General features: G+C 39.3%; 1 protein-coding gene across 2 annotated transcripts in view; it reads left to right on the forward strand.

Moving 5' to 3' along the window:
- AFAP1 (actin filament associated protein 1) overlaps positions 1-27,129 on the forward strand; it is a 111,060-nt gene that overhangs the window by 69,058 nt on the left and 14,873 nt on the right. For both annotated transcript variants that reach the window (XM_041458432.1, XM_041458423.1), the window contains exons 5-11: positions 1,133-1,344; positions 4,315-4,494; positions 13,870-13,962; positions 15,433-15,517; positions 18,761-18,910; positions 22,139-22,350; positions 23,818-23,963. In XM_041458432.1, the coding sequence (XP_041314366.1) occupies positions 1,133-1,344; positions 4,315-4,494; positions 13,870-13,962; positions 15,433-15,517; positions 18,761-18,910; positions 22,139-22,350; positions 23,818-23,963 (1,078 nt within the window). The remainder of the gene's footprint in view (positions 1-1,132; positions 1,345-4,314; positions 4,495-13,869; positions 13,963-15,432; positions 15,518-18,760; positions 18,911-22,138; positions 22,351-23,817; positions 23,964-27,129) is intronic.

Below are 27,129 nucleotides of genomic sequence, written 5' to 3' on the forward strand. Positions count from 1 at the left end.
TTTAGGATATCAGCCTTAAAAGTTCATTAATAATTCCATAATTTAAGTGTATGTGTGTGTGTGTATATATATACATATATATATATACACCCACACATATATATAGTGTATATATAAATCTCCAGACATTTAAAGCTCTGTTAGTGTGACTTAGCATCTCACTTGCTGAGATTTTGTTATATCTTCTTATGTTCTGAACTTTGTCATATCTTAAAAATTGTGTTAAAAGAATTCCTGTCTTCACTGGTAATGAATTTGTATTTAAATTCGATTGTGCAATTAGTAATACATCTTTACTCATGCAATATGTCCACTAAATCCAGTTGTGTGGTAATTAAAATCAACTACCAAAGTACATTAAAAGATGTAACCTTAGCTGTTTGGAGTATTTGAGATGGAGAAGACAACAGAAAAAAGTGCTTGAAGTAGAAGAAGTGCAAGAATGCATCTATTGGGATAGATATAATTATGTTAAGTAAACATTCCCATGGAATATTTTTGTAATGTCATTAATAGCAAGGAGACTTACATACCATGTGTCTTACCTGTAAAAGTAAACAAGCACTGAAGAAAATTGCAGAACATAGTCATGAAAATGAAATAACTGTAACTTTCCCAAGTCCCTGTAATTGGTTTGTAAATAAGTGCTTGCATGTAGATGAAAAGAAGAGTGTGTATGACTTACTTGTGTTTGGGAATTATATGAAATGTTATGGTGGGTAGATCCTGCCCCATAATGTGTTCTTACGGCCTTTGCCATATGGGGTGTTTGTTTCTCGTTGTGATGTACTAAAGCAAGATGAAGATGTTTCTGTGTGAAAGAATTACAGAAAGTGAAGCTATCTGTCAAATAATATTTTGAAGCTGATGAAACACTACCTAAAATTCTAGCTATGTATTCCCAGCTTATTGTTCCATTAATATTCACAAGGTGTCTGTATGGGTCTTGGCAAAGTATCTTATGTTTAATTAAAGTAATGCATTGATATTACTGAGCACTGAAACAGTAAGTTGTTCATGGCTGACTTTCAAAAGCTTTTGCTTAAAATGAACCTTCTTGAGGTTTTCAGTAATTTCAGTGTGCTTTCATGGTTAAGTGTTTTAACCTAACACTTTTACACTTTTATTAAAGATTATGACTCAGATGCCATGAGCAGCTCTTATGAATCCTATGATGAAGAAGAGGAGGATGGAAAGGGGAAGAAAATGAGACATCAGTGGCCTTCTGAGGAAGCCTCTATGGATCTGGTGAAGGATGCCAAAATCTGTGCCTTCCTTCTTAGAAAAAAACGATTTGGGCAATGGACCAAACTACTGTGTGTTATCAAAGAAAACAAACTACTGGTAATTCTTATTTTCAGCTAGCTATATTTTCTTTGTACCTTTTAGATGATGTATTTATTTTCACAGGAATCTGATTTTTGGAACATGTTCTGCAAACAGTGGCCAAGTCTGCAGTAACCTTACCAAAGAGTTTGGTCATGATTTACCCAAGAAGCAGAAAAGCACTGAAATTATAAGTGTATCATTTCACCACTTAGAACTTTTGATTTTTATTTCATTTAAGCTTGAACCCCAGCAGTTCTCTGATATTGGAACGAACATCTGGCCCATTATCTTCTAAAATATTTAATTTGGAAAAAAATAGTTGCTGAAACTGTAAATCCAGTCTTTCATTCCCTGCGGACAAAAAAATCTCATAGGGAGCTCTGTGTGTGAACTGTTGGATCAGACTGCTGGAGAGAAAAGTCCCTTGTTGGACTGAGAATTCACTTGGCAGCATATGCTGTGGTAATGTACACACTTTAAACTAAACCTTTGCCATCTGTTCTGCAGTAATTATGATGCAGTATTCACATGATGCACAGCTGCATTATAAAAGGGACAGAAACAAGTGGATGCATTTATTCCTTAAGCAAATCTGTTAGGCTTCTTTCTCATTGGAGGCACCAGTGAAAGATTCCATGAATTATCTGCTCACAGATGCATTTTTGTTTTCTGAAAAGAGACCTTAATTGAGGGAAGCATTTACTGTGTGTCGTTATGAGCAAACTAATACTTATATTAATCAATAAGTTGGGGTCCTCGGTGCTCCTGCCTTCTGATGTGGTGCTTCCAGCCTAATTACATAACAATTCCTGCGCTGTCCCCAGTGTTAAAAGCTGGTTAACAGGTCATAGAACATTTTCTGTAGAACCTCTCTGTTCTAGGTGGTACAATGTAGTTTAGGTGTGTTCGCTTTCCAAGTACATTTGTGCTTATGGCAGTATAGAAAATAGCAGGATAAGACATGGAGGTAAGAGATTTCTGAAAATACACTTGGAATGAATTTACTAGTTTGCAGTGGCTTTAATTTTTGTACCCTCCTGTATTTAAATGTTAAAAAAAAAGTTCATTCTGATTCAGCTTTTATTATATTCTTATAATGCCATTATCCTTGATGCACATTTTTATCACCATATATCAGTATCATATCAGATTTCAGCACCATCTGATAGCAGCTTGAAGAAAGGAAAGAGACAGAGAAAGAGATTTTTCCCTGAAGTCATACAGCATTTGTTCTACAATTACATTTACTGTTCCATATAAAAATATGTTATTTTTTTATATTTTCATTTCCTTTACCCACATGTGTGGTCCGAAAAGCTTTTTTTTCCCCTTATAGGGATCGTCTTTCATATTCTATAATGGGATTAAGAAAATAAAAGTCACAATAGGAGTCTAACAACCAAGTTACACAAGATTGGTTTATTGTTTGAAGGAGGACTTGGACAGTTAACTTATGAGATATGCAAGTAAAACAAATATGTGTTCTTAGGGATTAGTAATTGCTTGTGTCATAAATGCAGCTGTCATCATAAAACAAAAATATTTTAATCAGAATTAGACATTAGACATAACTTTTAGTAGGGAATAACTTTTCACTTAAAGTCCGTTAGGGACTCATTTTTCACTTAAAGTCTTTTAATACATACATACTTCAGTTTTAGCAATGTATAATTTTAAATAAAATATTTAGATTAATATAAAAGGAATTACAAGCTGTTTATTGGTTCTTAAAGTGAATAATGTTGTATATATTCCAGATTTCATAGCTTGAAAACTTAGTATTTTTTAAAATATTGCTAATTAAAAATCTGTGACCAAATTGGAGAAACTTTGGTGTAATGGGCTTTGGAGAGGGAAGGCTTGTCAGTGATCTGCAGAGGCTGGTTTAAAATTGGCTGTATTTGCTCAGCCTAACTTTTAGTGTTTATAACATACTTTTATCAATTGTCTTCCAGTCAGTTGCATCCTGGCGTGAATACTGCTGCAGACGTGCAGAAGTTCATGTGCTTTTCTCTGTTTACATAAATGCTCAGCTATTCTTTGTATGCAGATACTAGTTAATCTTACTGATTATCAGAGACCCCTTTATTATCAGATGTCTTTTTGGCCTTAGTGCTTATTTGTATGAGTGAAAGCCCAATTTACATAAGTATATAAAGTAACTGGACATTTGTATGGAGAGTTAAACATTGTTCTTTGGGAGCCTCAGCTGTAGTGCTGGGTTGGAAGGTGGGAATGGAGACTGGAGTCTGTAGGATGAGTGATGTAAAGAGGGAGCCCTCTGTCTTCAGATCAGCAGTTCCAGCAGAGAACAGGTCATCAGTGACCCAGCAGGAAATGGCTGCTCATTGACAGCGTTTACTGATGAGGGAAGAAATGTAAGTACATCATTGTAGCCAGGAGCTTACAAAATGAAGTCATAGAAATTTGTGCAGGGACTATTAGACTGTATTAACTGAAAAAGTTTGATTTTACCCACTTTCCATGAAGCTTTTTTTACTTATCTCAAGAAAATGAACAGGTGAGTAAGGCATGTGCCAGTGTCTTTGCAGTTGCAGCGTGTAGGCACTGATGCAAATTTGCCTTTATATGCTGAAGAGCAAGGTAAACGTCTGGACTTTAAAGTTGTTAAGTTGCAAGTTTATTCTGCTGCTACATGTGAACAGATATCCTAAATCACCCTCTTCCTACCTGATCAAGGTCAAGGTTGAGTCATAAGGATAATGCAGAGACACTTAATGCTCTTCATATGTTTTACCTGTCCTGCAATAAAAGACATCTATTATTGTCAGTCTGGAAGTAATTTTGCTTTACAGAGTGGATGAGTTTGCTCTGGCTGAAGTCTGTGGTATGTGGTAAAGGGATGTGTAAAATATATTTGAAATTTTATGAATTAAAAATATAGCATTTCTATGTAATAACAGCTTTCCCCCACGGTTCAGAAATATAGTATCTTACTCTGGAACTTCCCTTATGTTTATTTAGTGTTACAAAAGCTCCAAGGACCAGCAGCCCCAGATGGAGCTGTTCCTGAATGACTGCAGTATCACCTATATTCCCAAAGACAGCAAAAAGAAGAAGCATGAGCTGAAAATCTCTCACCAAGGAGCAGATGCCCTGGTTCTGGCAGTGCAGAGCAAAGAGCAGGCAGAACAGTGGCTAAAGGTAAGGGGGGATTTCTCACCAGGAGTTTTTCTACCCATGAAGTGTTCACATTGCTCAGTTGCTGTTACAAACTGAGACACAGACAGCAACTTCCACCCAAATCCAGACAACTTAAATCCCATCTAATTTGGGACTGCAGAAATACAGACTTTTAAGTTCAGGCCTCGAAGCAGTTCCTCAGGGTTAACCCAGTGCTGCTGCTGTGATGGTTTTCACTACTAATAGCACAATAATCTGGCACAAAGAGGAGAGGTGGCAAATTCCCTTCCATCTCCAGTTCATTTTCCAGAAAGATTTGGTGGTTAAGGCACAGTCACGGTGAGTGGAAGGTTCAAATTCCCTCAGGTGGAGGCAGCTGGCACCAATACTATTTTTGGCATGGTGTCACCTTTTAAAAAAGATTATTTGAATGGCTTTGAATGGAGAAAAATCCTTCAGCTTCCTGAAGGCCATTCAAGTTCCTAATTCTGGTTTAGCAGCGTATCATCTGTTATGGTTTGTCCTGCGAATGTAGACTTCGGAGAAAATGGGATTTTGTCATCTTCCATTCCTCTCTGTTCAGTGTCTGCAAACATGGAAAAATCCCAAGGCAAGGGCTGCAGTTACAGATCCTAACCAGATTACTAGTATTTATATTGGACTTTGCCAGTCTCAAAGGTGGAGGTCAGTGAAGTAGTGTGGGAAACTATCACTGAAGTTGCAGTAGCAACTGTTTTAAGACCTTGAAATCCAGCCTTTTAAATACATGTATTAGTCTGAATGCATCAGACTCATCAGGCATTCTCCATGCTGTGCTCTGATGTAACCTTATATGGTACTTATTTTTCTAAGAATAAATTGTATTTCCCCAAATACAATTGAATTAAACACATAGGAATTTCCTGATGGCAGATAGTTTTTCTGCAGAAGAGGGAGACATAAAATGCAGCTTAAGCGGTATAAATTCTGCTGTGGGCTAATGTACTAAATGGAAAATTAATCTGTAATTTCCTATTTTGCAATATTTGAATATACCTTTTGGGGGTTTGAGGTTTATGTGTGTTTGGTTTTTGACTCTGACTTTGTATCCTGGCTTAGAAAATTCTCTATTGTCATTTTAATGGCAACTAATCCCAGCCATGTATTTGTTAGCCTTCTTCTAACATCAGTATCTTGTCCTAAGTTTTAAAATCATGCAAGTGTCCCACTAGTTCAGCTAGCAGTTCAAAACCACTGATTGGAATGAAGAGAAGTTCATAAGTCATGTTCCCTTCCAAGGGAATTCCGCTGTAATTAGATCATAGAAACTGCACCCTTATTTCCTGTGTTGTTCTAAATTCGGGTTTAGTAATACTGAGCTCACTGGCATCTATCAGACGTTCTTTCATAAAAATTGTTCTGTTTTTTTAAATTGTATATAAAGCATCCCCACACAGGCAGACAGAGCAGTACTAGATTTTTCCATATCCCAGATGCATTCCTGCTGCTTCAAAATGAGAAGAAAAAGAGGGATTTTGTGCAGTTGCATGTTCACACAGTTGTGTATTCTGTGTGTCTGCAAAGCATTTGGAGACAGTCTGACAGCACTTTATTTAGCTCCTTCATGCTGCAAAGCTCTCTATTCATGAAATCTTTCAAGTACATGGCACTGTTACTGTACTCAACTTCCAAGTGCTCAGTGCTGCTTCAGCCCTTTGCTTCTGCAGTGCAAACTGCCTTTCCCACAACTAGCCAGAAATGATCTGCGCAGCTCCAGTGTTTTCCAAAAGAAGTATGGCCTTTGAGAAATACCATAAGCATTGCTTTCTGTATTTTTTAATATACACCAAAATTTAAGGACTTTTTTTATTATTATATAAGCAGTTATATTTGGATCATTCAAATTTTACTCAAAATTAGCTTCTGAAAATCATGTGTGGCTTTGTGTAAGACATTCTTAGACTATGAAAGAGGTCACTGCTTCTTGGGAGCTTTTAGCTTTCCCAGCCTGTCAGTCAGAGGGCCAGGGTCCTTCCCAGTGCTCTGTCCCTTACATGTGATTTCTGTAGTTAATAACATGGACACATCCAGAGACTGCCAGTGAGAAAGGACTCTGCAACCACATTTTTAGAGCCTTCTTGGTCAAAGATACTGCACCAGTGTGTGCCACTTGCAGCTGTTTATCACCCAGGAGCAATGGGTTCTCATTAATTCAAACGTTAAGTGTCACATTAAAGCTTTACACTTCATCCTAAAAAGCTCAAAATGTTTTTGGAGACCAGATTGTCCTTTGAAAGCCAAACCAATCTTTTTTTTTTTTTTTTTCCAATTCATGTATATAATCAGTTCAGAATATATTTATTAAGTAAATAATTTTAAAGTATCTATTGGAAGAAAATTCTAAATCAATGTAGAATACTTTAGACCTTTTTTTTTTTGTAAAGATGACACCAAAAAAGCCCCAACTGATAAACATAGTGCAAATTGAAGTCTAGACTGGAAACCACAAAGGGAGTTTCAGATTTACCAGCTAACAAACGCTTGATGAAAACAGATAGCTGATGTCACCAAAGAGCCTGTCAGGATTTCAGAGGAAGGAGCAAAGCTAGTATAAATTCAGGCTAGAGCTGAGATCATCTCAGTAATATGGTGGGCAACAAAAAGTGGTGGAATTTTCCAGAATTGAGTCCTAAAATGTTCCCACAAAAATGTACATGAAAAAAATATGTGCAGTTACACACTCTAACCCAAAAATGATCTTTTTCCATGCGTGCTTGAGTATATGTGCATCTGCGCACCCTTTTGTGGTCAAGTAAGGTCTGAAATTTTCCTGTTTGTCTCAGCACATCCAACAGACTGGTAAAACTGCACTTATTTGTCAGCATCCCTGGGAAATACTGCATTAAAAATAAAAGGACTGGTAAGACCATGACCTTACAAGAGGATGCTTGTTCAGTGGCTTTGTTTGTATGGATGAATGTAGTCTGTGTGCAGAACCCTCAGACCAGGCCACAGAAAACTGCACTCAATATTAAAAATACATGGATGCCAAAGAAATTAAGTTGAGGTAACTTGTTGTAGAAGACTGGTCACGGTGTAGAAGGAAATGGTCACAGTGACTGGTGCCAAGGCCTTCTCTTCCTCCTGACATTCCTCTTGCAAAAATGTATTTCTGATTTATCATGCATGAGATGCAATCTATCGTTCTGGAGTACTGGCCTTGATTTTCATTTTGCCCCAGCATTAGGCACCCTTAGTTAACTTCTCTGCATTTTATGGTGCTCTGCTGCTGTTCAGCAGTCTCCCCAGCTGAGGGTCTGTAATTGAGCAGTGAATCTTCCAGCCATAAGGAGACATTGCTTCATGTGTCAGGTTGACAGTGCTCAGCCAGTTCTGAACTTGTCATAATAAGGAGGATATTTTTCCCTGAAGAGAGAATAAAACCATGGTTGGGACTGTATCCAGTCATCCAAAGGCTCTGCAACATTCCTTGTAGGGCTGTTTAGCTGGTTCACCTACCTAGTTTTTCTCTCTGATTAACTGCATGTTGTCTCTCATGAAAGTCTATGAAAACATCTCCTTTTTTTCACTGTCCTGAGTTTAGTGAAGGTAATCAAGTAACTTCTGGCCTCCAGTCTTTATGTGGACAGTTTTACTGAAGAGTAAACTACTGACAGAGCTGTTCTTTAGCCAGTTTATATGAGCATGAAATTGAGCTTGTAACTGTAAACTGTGTGTGGCTGCTTTTGCTTTCTATGGGAATTTCCAGCTAGAGATCTTCTACACTTCAAGCATTTCTTTCTTGGCTTATGTAATGCTCCCCAAAGAGGTTATTATGTCCATTTTGTAGTTGAGTAGAATCAAGTGCTGAATGGTCAAGCCTTAAAACTGACTAAAAAAAGTTGTTTTTGGGATGTATACTTGGTGCTAGTAATTTCCATGCAGCGTTTGTTAATTTGTAAGAAGCTTTTAGAATGTACTATCACCCAGGGCATTTGGGCCAGGTTCTTTCTCCACTGCCCATCATCACCAGCAGCAAAGGCTGTGCAAACTAAATGAAACCTCCCAGGAATTACACCCCTGTTGTGCAATCAGATGGTTTAAAATACCTCAGTTCAAGTCACAGCAAGGTCAGTGAGTTTGCATAATAGCTGTTTAGGGCCTCACCTGCAGAGGGAACTCCCCAAACTGCACGTGGGAGTTTTGACCAGTCTGCAGAACTCTGCCAGTGGGTAGAGCCAGAGGATCCCAGCTTAGCTGTGAGCCAGAGTCAGTGTGTGTTTGTGTGTGACCAGTACCATGGAAAACAATACATTATTTAAAAGAACCAGATGTATATGTAAATTTTAAAAACCCAACCAAACCACCCACAAATACAGAACCACAAACATCCTATTTACTTGTTTTCTCAGTGATAATTTTTCTTTGGGTTTCCTGGCTAAAATCACAAACGCGAGCTGTCGCAGTCGGAGCAGAACCCAGGAGGGCTGGGACTTTCACCATTAGATACGATTCCTCCTCTCTCCTACTCACAGCTTTGGACTGAAAATCATTTAAATCACACCTAGCTCAGACTCACAGCCCAAAGTGCCACGTGCATCCCTGCAGCACCCAGGCTGGGGATGCAGCTCCCCTGGTACAGGGCACCTCTGCCCTTGGAGCAGCAGTGCCTCCTGCCTCCCTCCCCAGCCTCTGGGGAGTGCCTCCTCCCTGGGCTCTGCCTGATCCAGCAGCCATATACGGCAATGGACTTCATGGCAATAATGCAGGAGAAATGATACAGGGCTTGTCTTGGTTGAGTAAGTCAGAAAAGTATTCCTAAGGAGATGCACAGGCACTAAGGAAAGGCTTACTGACTGCTACTCTGCCAGAATCTCATCCTCACTTTGCTCAGACAAATGGCAGTAAGGCAGAAAGATTAATCTTTCCAGGCTAAGGGATACCTGAGAATAATGTTCTCCAGTACAGAAGGTAAAGGGGGTTTCTTTTTGAGACTTACAGCGCAGGCTATGATGGGAATAATTTCTGCCTTTCCTGCCTAAGATTTTCCTCTAGGTGAACTCCTCAGGGCATTTCTTCTCTGCAAAACACTAAGAGGAGTTTTGCTGCTCTCCTGAGGAGGAGGTTATTGACACTAACATATGGAACAGTCCACAAGAAAGAGAAAATGAGGATTTAGTCATGCCAAAATGACAGAGTCCCAGAAAGTCAGTACTCTTCCAGAAGTGAAAACGGAGTGTTTCAGGAATGGGAAATACTGACTTACAGCTGGAGCCAAACCCTTTTCCCTGTGCTGTGTTGTACTTAAGCAGATTTCAGCCTTGCCATATTCCTGATTCCAGAGTTAAGTGGCAGAGCCAAGGGATACAGTCCATCCCATTCCTAGCAATTCCAGTATTTGTGAAAATTGTGAGCAGAACGGGACAAGCGGGTGTGTGGCTGGCTGGATTTCTGGCCGGATTACATAAAGCAAAGCAAATGTGCACTCAGGCTGTGGGCTTTCTGTCTTGAACTCTATTGTATTAAGAAGTGTGAGCTCCTCATGGGAGTTCCATGAGAACACAAGATGATACAAAATGCTGTCATCACAGCCCTGTGGCAGGGAGGCTGTAGTTTGAGCTCATCCGTGGTATCCACCAGGAGAGAGGTCTGCAAGCTCCTCGGGCACAGGACAACTTATAGTCTTGTTCCTTAACAGGTCCCAAAGAGATCAGCGTATTCCTTGATAGATGTTTACATGAACTACTTTTACAAATGTACTTTTTTAATTTGTTTGGTTTCTGTGTGGCGGGGACTGGCTGGCAAGCAGCTGGTTTTACTACAGAGCCAGTGCTTTTTATCGGGAGCTTGGAACTTTAAAGTAGCCAGAAGAATCTAATTTACTTTTTCTGACTTCACATGTGGAATAAGTGTTGGGCAAGTATTTTGCCTCCAGTCCTGGTGTGTCTTTTAAAATAAGATATACAAGAATTATAGAAATTTGTAGGTGTATGCAGGTAAGTTTTTTATAGTAAATATTAGTGCTTCTGTAGTAAGATAGTTTTAAAGAAAGAAAAATTCCAGACACACCATGTGGCTGAAATTCCACTGACTTCACCCATGGCTCAGGACAGGGAATCTTTCCAGCTTCCTACCTACAAATATTTCTCCACTGTGCCTTCTGTCCCTGCAGTCAATGCCGTACTCTGATTTATATCCTGATCCATCTGGGGATTCAAGGTCTAAAGCCCACGAGGCTCAGGACAGGGAATCTTTCCAGCTCCCTACCTACAAATATTTCTCCACTATGCCTTCTGTCCCTGCAGTCAATGCAGTACTCTGATTTATATCCTGATCCACCTGGGGATTCAAGGTCTAAAGCCCACGTCTAAAGCTAAGGGAGCTGGGGCTGTTTAACCTGGAGGAAAGGAGGTTCAGGGGGGACCTTTGTGTTCTCTGCAGCTCCCTGAAAGGAGAGAACCAATCTGTAGCCAGGTGGGGATTGCTCTCTTCTCCCAGGTAACATGTGACAGGAAAAGAGAAAACTATCTCAGGTCTCACCCGAGGAGGTTTAGATTGGATATTAGGAAAAATTTCTCCACTGAAAGGAACAGGCTGCCAAGGAAAGTGGTGGAGTCAGTCCCTGGAGATATTTAAAATACTGTGTAGATGTGGCACTTAGGGACATGGTTTAGTGGTGCATTTGGTACTGCTGGGTTAACAGTTGGACTCTTATCTTGGGACTTTTTTCCAGCTAAATGATTCTATAATTCTGTAAATAAGGAATAACAATACAGTTCAGGTTACAGAAGCTTTTTCCAGGTCTGCATTTGAAAGTGGCAATTCTGAAGTCTGCTAATCGTGACGTTGTAATGGTAATTGTGGTACTTCAGATTCTTGCTATGGAATAGCAAAAGATTATTTTAAATGCATTTGGCTTTGAGGCTGTCCAAAGCAATACAGGGTCTTCTATTCTTTGAATAGATAATCTGTTTATGATCTCAGTTTGATTTTCCTGGCAGATCACATTGTGTGTGTGTACATGTAATGTACCAAGGCATTTGGGGTGAGAAAAAGATAATTATTTCCTTTCCCTAATGTGTGAGAAAACTTAAGCTAACAATGGAATATTTGCCATTACAAGGTATTCTCAGTGCACCCTTCCCTTTGATGCCATTTTATTAAAAATAACACTTTTGGGGATTCCTTTTTTTTCCCCTTTTTGTTGGAGCTACAGAGATACATTTATTCATATTTTTAGGCATTTCATTGCAATGGTTAAAAGCTTGCTGAACTCCATTCCTCACTCTCACTCACAATTACTTTCTAATGAAAATAGTAATCTTTTGTTTTCATATGGCTTCGGAAGATGGAACATAGAAAAAACTGACAAGAACTTCTGAGTCTTGTGATTGAAATGATGCAAGTTGGCAATACTGGTGGAATGTTTTATCCTTAAAATTTTGAGCTAAAGCTATATGCATGTGAAAACCAGATTTTTAATGGCAGCTGTCTGCAAACGTAATTATAGAGAGTGCATCCAGGCAACCATTATATATTAAAGACATTTCATCCTGGTGAGGTGGAGGAGAATGAGTTCTGTGCTGTGCATTGAACACAATTATAGTGCACGTGGAAGGTGATGAGCAAGTCTTTGCCAGTGAACCTTTTGAACCAAATGAGGTGTTGAACCCTTGAATATGCATTTACTTTAGATCCTGCCACCAACTCCCTTTTGACAGTGTGTCACTTTTTAAATCGAAATTTAATTACAACCCAATTAAGCACTTCAACTTCTCCTTAAATATGTGGGGTATGATAAGAGCCGGATTTACTTGAGTGCATGACTTAGCACATACTCCTGAGTTAGTGCTGCCAAATCATTTCCCTCTGTTCTGCCTGTAACTCCCATTCCAATCTGCCTTTGCCAAAATTAACTAACTGTGTGGTGTGAGCAGATGCTGAAAACATAAGCTATTGAACCAGGGTCATGCAGGAGACAGAAATTAATGTTCCCAGAAACTGTACAGTCACATTTCCCTAGGAGGAAAACAGCAGTGTATTTACACCATACTGAGGACCAGTGATTGAAAAAAAAATCCAGACACATGAAAAAATCTCATGATTTTGGGGAGTTCAGGGCTTTTCTTAATTCTGAGGTGCTCTGCTACAGATACATCAACATTTTCTGTTACAAGGACAGCAAGTGCCATGAAATGTTGGTCTTGTTTCTGGAACAAAATATAGGGTAGGTCAGACAGGAAAGGATGCTGAAGTGTTTTGAGATTCTAGCTCAGAAATAAAAGTGTAGGTTTATCTGCCAGCTTTGCTTAGGTTTTTTTTGTGTGTCACTGAGTGAATGATTTCATCATTCTTTTGTTCCTGGGTTCTCTCTCTGTAAAATGGGGCTGGTGCTCTTCCTTTCTTTATGGTGTATAATGCCTGTAATTTATGATGTGCTCCTGAGTAGCATAAGGGTCTTTGCAAGCCTATAAATGTTTGATTTGATTTAGCTTCACCTTTAAAGGGAGCTTAAGTGCTGGGAAAGGAAAAGGATGTTTAGTGCCATCTTTTGCTTTTTAGTAGTTTCCACATCAAAATTGTTCAGTTTGAAACTCAGCATGAGCTGGGATCGAGAGCCTGTTCTCATCAACACAAGCAGTTTCAAGATGATGATGAGCTGGTGGTAATTCACCCTTAAAAACCCTTAAACCAGTAGCTATGGCCATGGGGAATCATCAAACATCTTTACTTATTGTGTATTTTTACATTTATGTAATTTCAGGTTTTTAAGTTCTTTGAATTCCATCAAAATACCGGCAAATTCCCAGTTCAAGATTTTTCTTTGACTTTTTAGAACAGAAAATGCCATTTCTGTTTGCTACAAACATATTTACAATTACTTTCACCTTTAACTCTTAAGTTAATGTGTAGTTATAATACGAAAATGCCCCAAAATACCACTGTGCAGTATTAACTCTAAGCTAACCAGCACTTCATTAGTTCTCTGATAGCAAAAAAAGAGTATCTGTGCAGTGTCTAACAAAACTCTTGTCTATTGGCTTGAGGTACCTTGGATCCCATTTTCTCATAATTGTAATGAAATTAGTTTGGTGGTGTCAGCTGAGTTTATATTGCAAAATTAGCTCGTGGAAATCAGCAGTGCTACTGGTTTCTTCACTTAGGAGAGCCTTGGAGCTTAGTCTGCTTAGAAACTGAAACCTTCCACCTCTAGACTGTATGTCTCCTTCAGGTCATACATGAAAAGACTTAGGGAGGAAGCATGGAGAAGTTGTAGTGTCAGCCTGCCTGACACCTGCCAGCCTAGTAAATGTCTGTGTGATTCTCCTTCCTATCTCCTTTCACATCCGTATATAATTTCTAATCACTCTGATGTGTATTTATGAATAATTAATAAGTTGTGCCTTGTCTCCTAAGGTTATCAAAGATGTGTGCAGCAGCTGCACGGGAGCTGTAGACTCTGATGGGCCATTGTCTAGTTCTCCAGTACACAAAGTGGAGCTGGAAAAGGTAAAGCTACCAAAATTATGAATGCAAGATTTCTTATGATTACTCAAAGAGACACTGGTAGACACTGGGTGTAAATCCTTGCTGCCTTGTGTTGCTGTTCCAGGCACACAGTGCCTGTGTTGTGTCGGTCTGTTTGGCTGTGTGCACACATCCTGCAGAGATGAGGTTTCTCCCCTGTCACTTTGTTGGGCCATGAGCAAGCAGCAGGCTGGCTTGGGTCCAGCTTCTCCTCAGCCATAGCAGGGTGGGTACATGTGCTGAGACGCAGAGATGGGCTGCAACAAATGCAAACAGCAAGCAGGGGTGTCACTCTTGAGGAAGATTATACCAGGGTTTTAAGGGAAAGTCTCTTATTTTGGGGAATTGAGTCCTTGAAGGGCTCCCTGGGCATGCTGAGGTCACTGTTTTGGCAGACTCTTCCAAGCATTCGTGTCTCAGTAGAGAAACTTGGCTACTCACACATGGTACTTGGCTACTCCACTGCCTTGACTCAGCAGGATGTGAGAGCAGGAATTAGGGAAGTGAGCAGCTTTGCAGTGAATGATTGGTGCATTACCAGCACCAGTTTAAGCCCGTGCTCTGGTAAGGCATCCATATGAGCAAATCTCTCTGCAGCCCCTGCTTAAAAATCCCACTGACAGAGGCTTCATCACCCAGTGCCTAAAGGCAAGTGCCACCCCTCTGGTGGCAGTGCACCACAGCCTGTGGTGTTGTTGCTTTGGTCCTGGGAACTTTTCCAGGAGAGCCCAGACCTCCTGGTTCCACAGGCAGAAGCTGTTGTGTTTGCACACACCTGCACAGTATTGACAAAGCAACTTAAAGTGTTGGAAAATAGGGTTTTTTTCTAAAATGCATGTCATGGAAAGGGGTAGTTTGTCTGGTCATCCATTCTTTTTTGTGATAATCTGCACCTCTGCTTCGTGGCTTCACCACTTCTGAGTAATGTGGTCATCAAAACTGTGCTGTCATAAGCTCGATCTACTTGAACCCAGACCTCATGCGTAACAATTACAGAATAATCAGTGCTAAAAAATTATTTCAAAAGCCTTTTTTGCACATATTGAAAGTACTGGAGGACCTTGTAGGAATACACTATTTTCTGATGAGTTGTAATTGCAAATGCATGTATGGAGCATTTTTAAAGATATGGCCTTTTACCCTACTCATATCTGGTACATGTAATTTTTTATTGCAACATTTAGAGTCTATAAATACATTAAAATATATGGTGAATTAGGAATATTTCACTGATTTTTAATACACTTTCAAAGATGTACTATTTTATTGTTTCTGTGATTTTCTAAAGCCTCTAAAACTGACATTTTTACTATCTCCTAATTTTCTTCCAAGTGGATGAGAGCTTGAAAGTGTGTTTTATTTCATAGTAAATCTATTTTTGAAGGGACTCATGACATTTGATTTTATGAAGGTGCAAACATTGTATGTCAGCTGATCTCTTTGCCCCTGCAGAAGCTGTCGTTTGAGAGGCCAAGCTCAGATGGGGAAGGTGCTGTGGAAAATGGCATCACTGCTGTGTGCAATGGTAAAGAACAAGGTATGTCTGGTGTAAGTAATGTGTGCTGAGAAAAAGGGAAATACCTTGCTTTTATCTTTCCAAAAATGTAAAGTTTTGGAATGGTTTTATTAGGATTCAGTTTAACTTGAGAGCTGAGCTATGTCAAGAAGGATTCCTTCAATTCTGGCAGCAACATTTGATGTTATTGTGCAGGTAAAATCAATATAATTAGTATTAGGAAACAGAATATAGAAGTTTGGATTTGGCCTATTCTGTGTTCAAAAGTACAGGTTTTCAGACCCTGGGCGGCCACTAGAGGCAAATAACAGGTTTTTTAGTAACTGTATAGTGACAATATAAATATTTTTTGCTTAGAAGCTTTACACAATATAGTGGTGTAAAGCTTCTAAGCAAAAAAGCTGTCATTAAATACTAGAAGGAGAAAACCATGCATATTTATATATATATAAAATATATATGTGTCTGTGTGCACAGACACCTTCATATATAAACTGTCATGTTACATATGATTATTTATATTAAAAATACATATAGTGGCGCAATTTGTGTGAGTTTTTGAGTACATAAGTGTATAATTTTGCATATGCTACTTTGGAGCCGTGTGTTTTCTGCAGTCCTTATATCTAACAAAGGCAAATCCCAAATCCAGAGGGAGTTCTGGCCAAGTTATTTCTAAGGCACTCAACCCTTATGATCTCTTCCCCATCCCCTTCCCTCCTCTGCAAAGCAGAAGAAATTCTGTGGCTTCCTTAACTTGCTGTTAGATGAAACATTTTCCTGCTGCTGTTAAGTGAAGGGTAACATGAGCTGCAGAGAGCACAGTGTCAATACTGGCCTTGGTGCCAGCACTGTCTCACCTTTTGATCTTGTCTCTTATCTCTTCTCTGGGTCATTTTCCAGCATTTCCTGGCCATTCAGATCTCTGAACAGTATGGGACAGTGTCATGGTTTGTGGTTTTCTGAAAGTCATGGTACATTTTTACTTTTTTTTTTTTTCACATTTAAAAAATCTTCTATTAAGCTTTCATAAAACTCTGAAACCTGTGGAGAATCATCTGTGACCCAAAATCTGTGTTGTCCACGGTGTCCAGAAATACCTGGTGGCTCAGGTACCCTGCAGAAGGTGTGATGATGCAGCTGGAAAAGCAGCCCAGCTTAGGGTCATTGAAAATACCAGTGGCTTTTGAAAATTGACTTCCAATGCATAGGAGAAATTATGGGCATTAATGACTGCAAGAAGACTGAGGTGTCCTTGATAAAGTTGTGCTATGTGTTTTTGAAATGGATAGGAAGTGTTTAATGGACTACATGGGAAGGGAGGCTTCAGCGAATGATCTTCTCCAGCTGGCACCAACCACCAGCCTCTGCTCTGCTCTAAACCAGCTGCTTGCTTTGCTGTGGGGAAGGAAATGAGAATAAAAGGCTTTTGTGAAAAAAATCGCTGGCAATTGGGCAATTAGTGTATTCTTTAGACTCAAAAAGATTAAGTCATGAAAGCCTTATTCTGCTGTGTCTAAGTTCAGCAGGGAAAAAACCCAGCAATTTAAAGGGAAGACAGGACAGAAAAACAAACACTACAGTGGGCTTATTCCACTGTCTGTTCATGATTGTGAGAATGATTCCTTTTGGCTTCTGTCTCAGAGAAATGAGCTTTTCTGTCTCTGGCTTTTTTCAGTGCTTTTTGTCTGCCTCTCAATAGCCACAGTCAGCCTTTGGCTGCTGCTGTGTGGGATGGAAACCTGTCTGATGGAAACCTGTCTGAGGGCAGGGGCTGTGCCCCAGGCAGGGGCTCATCACCTGGTTGGATGGGTGGCCTTCCTCCCTCCAACAAGGGAGCCTGCTACATGTTTAGAGAGCACAGTGCACGTTGTGAGTACCCTTCCCTTGAAAAAGATAATTAGACCTGGATGTGTTGGAGATGGCTGGGGGCAGCACTTCCAGGGCTGCCTTTCCCACTCAGCACTGGCAGATTTGTATAGTCTTGGCTACAGATAAAATTTCTAAATAATGGTCCATGATTGCTAACAATTAAACTAAATGATAAATTATCCCATGGTGAGTCCCAAGCTGCTTCTCTATTTGCTGTGCATTCTTCTTCCCAGCTCATCAGTTCACACAGTCATTTCTCATGTGAACATTTTGTCCAATTTTTCCCTCAGTTTGTGCAAGTCTATAACCACTAAGTGTTCCCTTTTGCAAAAGGAATTGTTATGTTGGGGATAAAGAGAGAGCAGCTCAGTTAGTAACTATTTTAAATTAATTGTTCATTAAATCACATATCAGGGCAAGTTGATGGAATTTTTGATGCCCTGTCAGTTAGCAGACTTCTGCTCTGCTGCTAGTTCAGGCAACAGTTTAGGCCACTGAATGCAGTTTTTGACATTTGTTTGTTCTGTTTTTGCAAATAAAAGCTTGTTTTTTTCTAAATCTGTTTATTCTTAGAAACTGTTCTTAAAAAAAAAAAAAAAGTATTAGGGTTTTAATCAGGTAGGCACTTCTAAACACCATATCCATAGTCCTTGCCATATTGCATTCAGCAGCTGAACCTGCTTCAGTTCTCAGAGTGGTAATATTCCTAGTATCAAATGAAGTTAGTGGAAGCATAGACTGGGTGTTAACAAAATACCTCTTTTCAGCAGAGCTTTTTCTTTCCAATGGTCACAAAAATGGCCAACTTATTGAATATTCATACTGATCCCACTAATTTCTTAGTAGTTAATTCATAAGTCTTGTCTTTCTAAAATGTCCATTGTGATAAGATGTCTTAACCTTCTTAACCTAATTGTGCACAGAAGTAATTTTGCTAAGCAAGCATATTCTGTCTTTTTTGTCTACTTAATTATTGAAGTATTTTGAGAAAAACGTTTAGGAACACTGAAGAAAACACTGAAGAAGTGTCTGACTGGATTTTTGTTCTGTGTATATGAGCTAAATTTATATATAGGTACTTTACTCATACTCCTAAATTAGATGATGACTGCTGTGGAAAGAGACTTCAAGCTTGATTAGATTAAATAAAGTTGCAAAATTGATTTTTGTTTGTATTATCCATGATGCCATGATTTTTATAAGAACACAGAGGTTATTAGGGAATATTGTATTTGTCTCATTGAAATCTGTAAATTTTGTACAATTGTTTGTCTTTGCTCTTCCTTGTGTCTTGCATCGGATATTTTTGTCTGAACTTCTTTTTTTATTTAGGTTCTCTCTATTGGTTGGTGTACGCACACTACTAAATACACACTTCTGCTTTCTTAATAGTGAAGAGGAAAAAAAGTTCGAAAACGGAAGCCAAGGGCACTGTGACTAAAGTAACAGGGAAAAAAATAACAAAGATCATTGGTTTAGGAAAGAAAAAGCCATCAACAGATGAACAGACCTCATCAGCTGAAGAAGATGTTCCAACATGTGGTAAGTGGTTTTTCTTCTTGAGTCTTAAATGCACGTTGCTGTTAAAATTTTATAGCATTCTAGCCTAGGAATTTTTCTAAAATTGCTTTTACTGCAGTAATTCTTCCCCAGCATTGGAAGGATGCACCCAGACTGCAAGAGGAGTAATCAAGAGTTTGTCATTTGCAAAGAGACTAAAATAATTTGACTTTTTAATTAAAAGAATAACACAGGCTCAGATATCACTGCTCTTTGCAGAAGTGAGAAAAAGAAGAGAAATGTGAACAAGAAGCATAAAGAAACAAGTGCTGTTCTCAAACAGATGGTTATAAAATGAATATAGGCTGAACTATGAAACAGATTGAGGCTACAAAGTAGAAGAAGGTTCTTGGAAAGTGATCAGGTCTTTCATAGTATATTGTGGTTAAGGTTTTATGGAATAGCAGACAGCAGTCAACTGGCCTCAACCAAAATGATTTGCATTTAATTATGGGTTCACAAAGTGGTACATATTGGACAAAATGAAGTAACAAATTTCTAGTAAGCTGTTTTAACTCTTAATTTTGGCCATTCCCTATGACAGCTGTAATGCACAAGGAAGTGTATAAAAAGGCATGCAGAAAATACTTGTGTTTGTATCGTATCTGTTAAGATTTGCTCGCAGTTTAAAACATTGTGCAATGCACTTACCTGATGTCCTCACAGCTCTGCTATTTTAAAACAGTGCAATGTACTTACATTCTCCAGTTTATCTTTTGGTGCTCCAGTATTAGGTAACACTTACACATGAATAAGATTGAACTCACCGTTCACCCAATCCCTTCAAAAGACAAATTTCCTTGGAAAGCTTTGAAGCAGTTGCACCAGATTCTGAGTATGGATTTTACCCTTTAATTGACTAGAAAAGTTTAGGGAGACCCAGAAGTGTGTGATTAGGGAGCAGTTGACAGAAGTCACTGGGGCATGAAGTGTGTTAGATGCCTGCCCAAGGTGATGGAAGCAGGTCCATGGACCACCAGAGAGAATTCATGGATTACAGGTGGCTTTCAAGCCACACTTTGGGCATCATTCACATAAGCAAACTTTGATTAACTAAGTGTGTGTATATGTGTCTATACATCAGCTAAGTACAGATGTGATTTATTGACCAAAAGAACAGCTGGGAAAAGCTGTGTCCAGCCAGATGCATTGTCCAAAGCATCTGGCCTCCATAAGGGCTCAAACTTCCGGGCTCTCATACTCTTGATTATTCTGCATTATGTGAGAAGTTAACCACTGTTGTACAATCTAATTCCTCATATTTCTATCATTAGTTTGGATATGGACATAAATACAGATTCAGCCCTTACTATGTGCCTGCATTTGGCTCTACTCAACACCACTTGCAGATTTTAAAGGAAAATATATAAATGTCTAGGCTTTGGTCATTGCAGGAAGTCTTGGCTAGAAGGAGTTTCTCACCACCAGCAGTTTGGCTCAGTTCAGTGCCCTCTGGGAGGCTGCTCCATAGTTGAAGGTTTTTACACTTTAGAAGGCTCTACCTCCCATGAAGAAAGGGAAAATCCCGGCAGGGCTGCAGGTGTCACCCAGCTAGCGTAGAAACTAAAACGCACCTGCCGTTGCAGTCATGTCAAAGCTCTTGCCTACAGCATCACTGCTCCTGGACTGCCTGCACTAAGCTGAAGTGCCCCAAAGGGGAGCACACTGGAGGCATTTTGCTCATGTCAGCTTGTGAAGGTTTAAGCAGAGATGTGGAGGGGAAAAGTGGGATCCTGTGTAGTTCAACTCTGTAGCAGGAAGTTTTGCAAGAGCTTTTCTGAGAGGTGCACTGGGAGCAGAGGGGAAAAACTGTCTGAAAAAAAGAACTCTCACTCCAAAACAAGTATCTGGCTTGTACAGGAAGGCTTTTTTCATTTCTGGGGATTGTAATGCAATGCACAGTCATACAGGGGTTTGTTACAGGAGGAGGGAGGAGAGCTGAAGAGTGTGATTATCACAAGGAGCCAAAACCAGAGGATTAAGCACATCCTCATTTTTTATAGCACCTTCCAAGATGTGCACAATTCTGATCTGCTATATCCTGTTGGATCACACTTTGACACTGGAACCATAGTGTTGGAAGGAAAACCTAGAAAAATGAATAATAAGTCATAGTTTTAATGAAAACCAAAGAGAGAGCTCTCCAACAGCATTAAATGAAAATCATGTCTGAGACAGAAGACAACTTTTTAACCTCACTTCTGGCTTTTGCAAGATACCATTTATTTCCCTCCTCATAGCCTGTTTGGAAGCAGCAACATGCTGAATTCATGTACCATTTGTAATGTGGAAGCAAAAGTAAAAGGTTTTGGTTTGGTTTTTTTTTTTTTTTTTCCTTCTATTTCCAAACTGTACTAAGGCAGGAAAAAAAGGCATTGCTTTGAATGTAATATTTGAGTCTGGAATGATTGTTGCTATGGCATAGAGAAGGAAAACCACAAAACTCTGCCTGTTTAATGATATTATATGCCTAGACACTGTATTGATACGGAGCATGGTAAGAAAAGTGGGTGGTTTTAAAAGAACATTTTTAATGACATTTTAATATGTAAGGATACGGTATCTTAATTACTTCCTGAATTTTAAATCAGTATGAATTTTATTTATATTTGCAAAGTTAACAATCTTTTAAGTTCTGGTTTGCAAGTGCTGCAAACCAGATGTGCATTCTTCTTTCTAAATGTAATTAGAACAGAGAGCATCAACACTTCCTAGGTCATTTAAACAGTGCTTTTAGATGTTACACAAGGTAGCTCAATACATACATACACAATGTGAGCTGTGATTTTCCCAGAAAAAGCTGGTCAGCCACAGTTACCAAAGTCATTGCCCACAGAGAGGCAGAGTGAGCACATGGGCTGTGTGTGGAACTGTTTTCATCAGTGTCCCTCTCCCATTCTTACTGAAGTCCTGGGGCCTGTGTGCTCCTACATGTGCAGCTGCTGCAGGGACTGACACAGAACAGCCATTTGCACATGAGCTGCATCCCATGTTTATATGCTTTTTCTTGGTTATTGGCACAGTGAAAGTTTTCATTAAAAGAAGTGGGGCAGGGTCATTTACTTGTCTTCCTAAAATCCATCTGGACTTTCTATTAGAAGAGGAACAAGTTATTTAAAGGCTAGCATTACATTGAGAAGTGAGTTTCTTTTTTACTTCCTTTTCAGAAAAAGTGAAGAGTAAAGCATCTCACATTTCATTTTATTGCAGGATATCTCAACGTGCTCTCTAATAACCGCTGGCGTGAGCGCTGGTGCAGAGTGAAGGACAATAAACTCATTTTCCACAAGGACAGGACAGATCTGAAGACACACATTGTTTCTATCCCACTCCGTGGCTGTGAAGTCATCCTGGGGCTGGATTCGAAGCATCCCCTGACCTTCCGCCTGCTCCGGAACGGGCAGGAGGTCGCTGTGCTCGAGGTACAATGGCTGTGGCTTTTAGCAGCTCCCACAAGGTGGATTAGAGAAGCACTTCCATACAACCTGTGTCTGTCCATTCAAAAAAAAACCCCTTGGAATAATATTATTGCAGAGCTGAACAATAAATATTGGAAGGAGGAAAGAAGTAGTAAATGTTGTAGACAAAGAAAGAGCTGAGATTAAATGTAGTTTAGAAATCTTCTCAGTAAAATACTTCTCTCTGCACTGACCTCCCCTTGGCCTCGTACTAGAATATCCCTGCTCCTTCTCTAGGCACACTTTTGTATCACAGATATAATTACTTTGGGTAAATAACTTAGCAATAATTAAATAATGGATCACTGTTGATGAGAGCTCTAAAACTCCTCACTTTCATTTGTCTGCTGTTTATGGGAACTCCTTTTTCTCAGTCTCTGTCTGTATTAATACATTAATTATGCATTTCAGAAAATGCAGCGTGCCAGCAGCCTGGTGTGTCTCTTGACTCTCCTCACGTGCACACACCTTTGTCTGTGTTAGGTGGGTCAGGCTTTCTATAGGGGCTTTATTCATCATCTTGTAAAACCTGAAATGAGAAGACACTTAAAGCCAAGCATTATGAGCAGGAGGCAACCTACTTTCAGTGGCAGGACAGGCACTTGGACTGCTTTGGGTTTCTGACTACACGTCAAGTCTGCTCTCCTTGCAACCAGGCCTGTTATATGACAGCAGTTCAGAGAACTTGAAAATCTGGAGGACAGCTCAAGGAACTGTGAACAGCAATAAAATACATAAAAATAAGAAATTTAGAAAACACTCTATTTGTTAATGACAGATTGTTGCCTTCTTCCCACTACTTCAATCCAATATTTGTTTTGCTACTGTTTAACTTCTGAATTGGTGACTTGAAGCAAAATATTGAAGAAAATTGAAAAAAACTTCAATTATTTTAATAGTATTAATGCTTTAACTTATTATCAGGAGGATGAATGCCATCATTTAGACAAATGTAGTAAAATTTTTCTAAAAGTAATGTTAAAATCTCTTTACTATTTTGTTCCCTCTTCCCTCTTGTTTCTGTTTAACAGTAACACTTTCTTCTCAGGAGTCATGCAATCCAAAAATCCTCCAGCCTAACATAAGAAAATAATTATGTTAAAGCTTTCAATATTCTGAAGTCTAAAATAAGCATTACTTGAATCTAAATCCAGTGGCCTTAAATGATTATTTTTTAGTCTTTTTAGTGGATTGCCCACTTTGTGTTACATCATAGCTGATGAGCACATAGCTTAGTTAAAGTGCCCTCTTTCTAGCAAAGCAGATTTAATGTGAAATCCTGGGGTTTTTAAGAGTTCAGCAGAATGAAACCAGAGCCTCTCATACCATGTGGTAGCAATTTGTCAACCAAGAAGAATGCGCATTTTGCAATAACGCTCAGCCCAGTGGCAGAGCAAAGACCTGACCTACGTTCTTGCCCTCTCCTCACAGGCCTCCTCCTCAGAAGACATGGGCAGATGGATTGGAATTTTGCTGGCAGAAACGGGGTCTTCAACAGACCCTGGAGCTCTGCACTACGACTACATCGACGTGGAAATGACGGCGAGCGTCATCCAGGCTGCGAAGCAGACCTTCTGGTGAGAGCTTTCTGCACGCCTGCTCCAGTGCTCTGGGAATGTACAGCCGTGTGTTAGCTCCACTGCCAGCACTGCTTATCAAAATCCACCTCCCCCTTTGCCAGACACTGAACTCCTGAAGTGTTTCAGCATTGCAGCATGTTAGATGTGTTTATGATTATTGTGTTGGAATCCGGCTAAGTTCTTTAAAAGATGCAAGGCACTATGCAACTTTACTCAAATCTTTACTGATTATTTTCAGTAAGTCCCCTTATCAAATGCTATATTTTAATCTTCTATTTTACCTAAAGTCTTAGGGCTATTCCTAGAAGAAAAGAAATATTCTGAAATCGTAATTGACATTTATTGGCTATATTTACTGTACATAGAGGGAAATATACAGCATATTATTGATCATTACATGCTGCACACTCACAGTGTATAGCAAATTTACATCTTGGACAGTCACATAATCAGTGTTTTCTTCTCAGGTACTTTCTGATTAATTAAAAACTTTATCAAACCCAGCCCAGTTCAATTAATTTCTGGGATTTAATATTAGAGGTGGAAATTGAGAAAGCGCCTATAGGGTGCAGCATGGAAACTGTTTAAATTGCAGATCAATAGAGTGAATTTCCCATTACTGATCCTTTGCTAAAAGGAGAAATGCATACTTAGCAGATACAGTGATTTACATGTTCAAATCATTTGAGGCACTAAAGCAGTCCTTGGTGGGGAAAAAAAATCATTTTTTCTTGGCTGGTTGAGGTTTTTATAAACAGGAGTGAAGAAACAGTTGGGACAGGGGGATGCCCTGCTGCAGTTGTTCCCTGTGGTCAGGGAGTGGGTGGCCTGAGAAGACAGCTGGCAAAGGCATCATCCCTCATCCTGCTGGAAGATGACACTCCCTAGACTAATTTGGAATTTGTGTGGCTTAATAGATTAGAGAATCACACTCCATCTGCCCATCATGACTTTAAACAGATAGAAAATGAAGGAGGAAAAAAATAAAGAAAAAAGTTTTGGAGTTTTCCAAAAGAAGATCCTATTGCCATTAGCAAGCTTCCAAGAGAAGATAGCAAGGCAAAATGCCCAGCTTCAATCAAAGTCCAGTTTGAATGGCTTCTGATGGAAATCAAAGTGACTCAGTGTTAACACAAGCCCAGTTTTGTGAAAACCAAATAATTTTGATAGAATTAAAATGCGCTTAGCATTCAGACTTAAAATTAATATTTGTTTAGAAGTTAATAGGGCTAAAAAAGTTTATCCTGTGTTGACATGTATTTTTGCTTCAGTCAGCATCTAGCAATAGCCACGTTTAAGAGAAATGGAATGGTAACCTTTTCCCCCTGAATTCTGCATGGCTTTCCTTTTCTGCATAAATGTGGTACTAATTGGAGCCAAGTGAAAAAACATATGCAACTAGACCACGTGTTAGATAGCAATGTCAAGCAACTTGCAAAATAGCAGAATTTCCCTGTTAAGAATTAATTAAAATTCATTGGGTGTCTTTAAGAGCCTGTGAGGGCTTGCTGATAAGCAATAGAGGAGCTGTCTGCTGATCTTCAGCTACTGCTAGAAAATGAGGAGAAATTACAATGGTACTTAAGTGTTAATGAACTACTACATTTGCGCTTTATAGAATGAATATCAGTATTCCAAATCATTTGCAGTTATGATTAAAGCTTAGTTTATTGCTCAGTCACTTTAGATTATTGGTTATTCACTTATTAAGACTGATGCTTTGCAAAACTATCAGCTCCTCATTAACAGTCCCATCAATTTCCTTCACCTAAATCAGTAGGTATGATTATGATTAAAATAATTTTTAAGGAAAAAGTGCTTCCAGGCAAGTTTCTCCATTTTCCTTCCAGCAGTTTCTGAATACAATTAACTTGCATGGATGCACCTGCAAACATGATTAATGAGGATTATTGAAATAATGACTATGAATTGTTTGCAACCACTGAGATAAATCCTGCCTTCCTTTGGTGGTGGAAATAGTTACTACAGGTGCATCAGATTCCACTAATGAATATCCCAGTTTTCAGACATGGTTATTGTATATTGCTGTAATTAGAGCCTCTTAACTAAAAAGAAATAGAGCAGCAACTCCAAACTCAGTTCTTCAGACCAACCAGAAATATTTGTGTAATGCTCTTCTTCAAGAACAGAAATAAATGCAGCCCTCTAGTAATGTCTGACAAGTTAAGATAAAGGTAAAAACATTTTTATCATGGCATTTTCCTGGGCTTTTTGCTGTTAGTTTACTTGAAGTAAGAAAAGCTTCTGCCTAATGTTTTTTCCATCCCCACACTGCCCTGAAGGGCTCACAATGAGCTGGGCAGGTTCATCCCTCCTGTGAGCCCAGGTTTCCCGTGGCTCAGGTGAGCCCCTCTGAATGAGAAACTCAATGGACTCCGTGTTATTCCAAAGCCAAAAGAAAGCAACTGTTGAAACCACAGCATTCCTGAGCTCCTGCCAGCACTACAGAAGACCCTCTCTGCTTTAGCAGTGCTTTATCATATTTTATGAATGTCAGCACAGACTCTGAATAGTTCCATTGTTTGGGATGGAAAACATTGTTTTCCCATCTATGTACACCTGAAACTGTAGGAATGGAATTATTTTGGATCTCACTCTATACCTTATTCAATTCCAGCAGTTGCTACAAAGGAAGACTCACCCTTGGGGTCATTGTTAAGCAACAGTGTTGATTGGAACAGGATAAGGGGGAAGAAATTAAAATATATTATATATATGTATATCCCTTTTGAAGTTTCCAGAGGGCTCAGGTCCTCCATGTGTAACAGAGCGAGAATGAGTATATAGAGTATTTGCATGTACAATTACCCACAGAGAGTTGGGAAGCATAGTGCCATAGCCAGCCAAAAGCCCTGATACAGAAAAGAAGAATTCCCAGGTTTTGAGGAAGTAATTATTCAGGAAAGTTTTATAGATTTGTTAACTTTGATTTCACTGAAATTATGTGGGTTTTTAAAAAATTTTTGCTGGATTTTATTATTGGTTCTCTCATTTCCTAAGTTTGCAGCCCCTTGAGCATGCATTCACACAGAAACACCTGCCTGTCCCCCGTGCAGACAACAAGGGAACGTTTTTGGGACCCTGTCAGGCTGGTGTGTAACAGAGACCAGCAGGTTCCTATTGGAACTGAGCAATTACAGCT

Source organism: Pyrgilauda ruficollis, unplaced genomic scaffold (genome assembly GCF_017590135.1).
Source record: "Pyrgilauda ruficollis isolate IOZ18807 unplaced genomic scaffold, ASM1759013v1 scaffold1, whole genome shotgun sequence".
In the NCBI taxonomy this organism is placed as follows: Eukaryota; Metazoa; Chordata; class Aves; order Passeriformes; family Passeridae; genus Pyrgilauda; species Pyrgilauda ruficollis.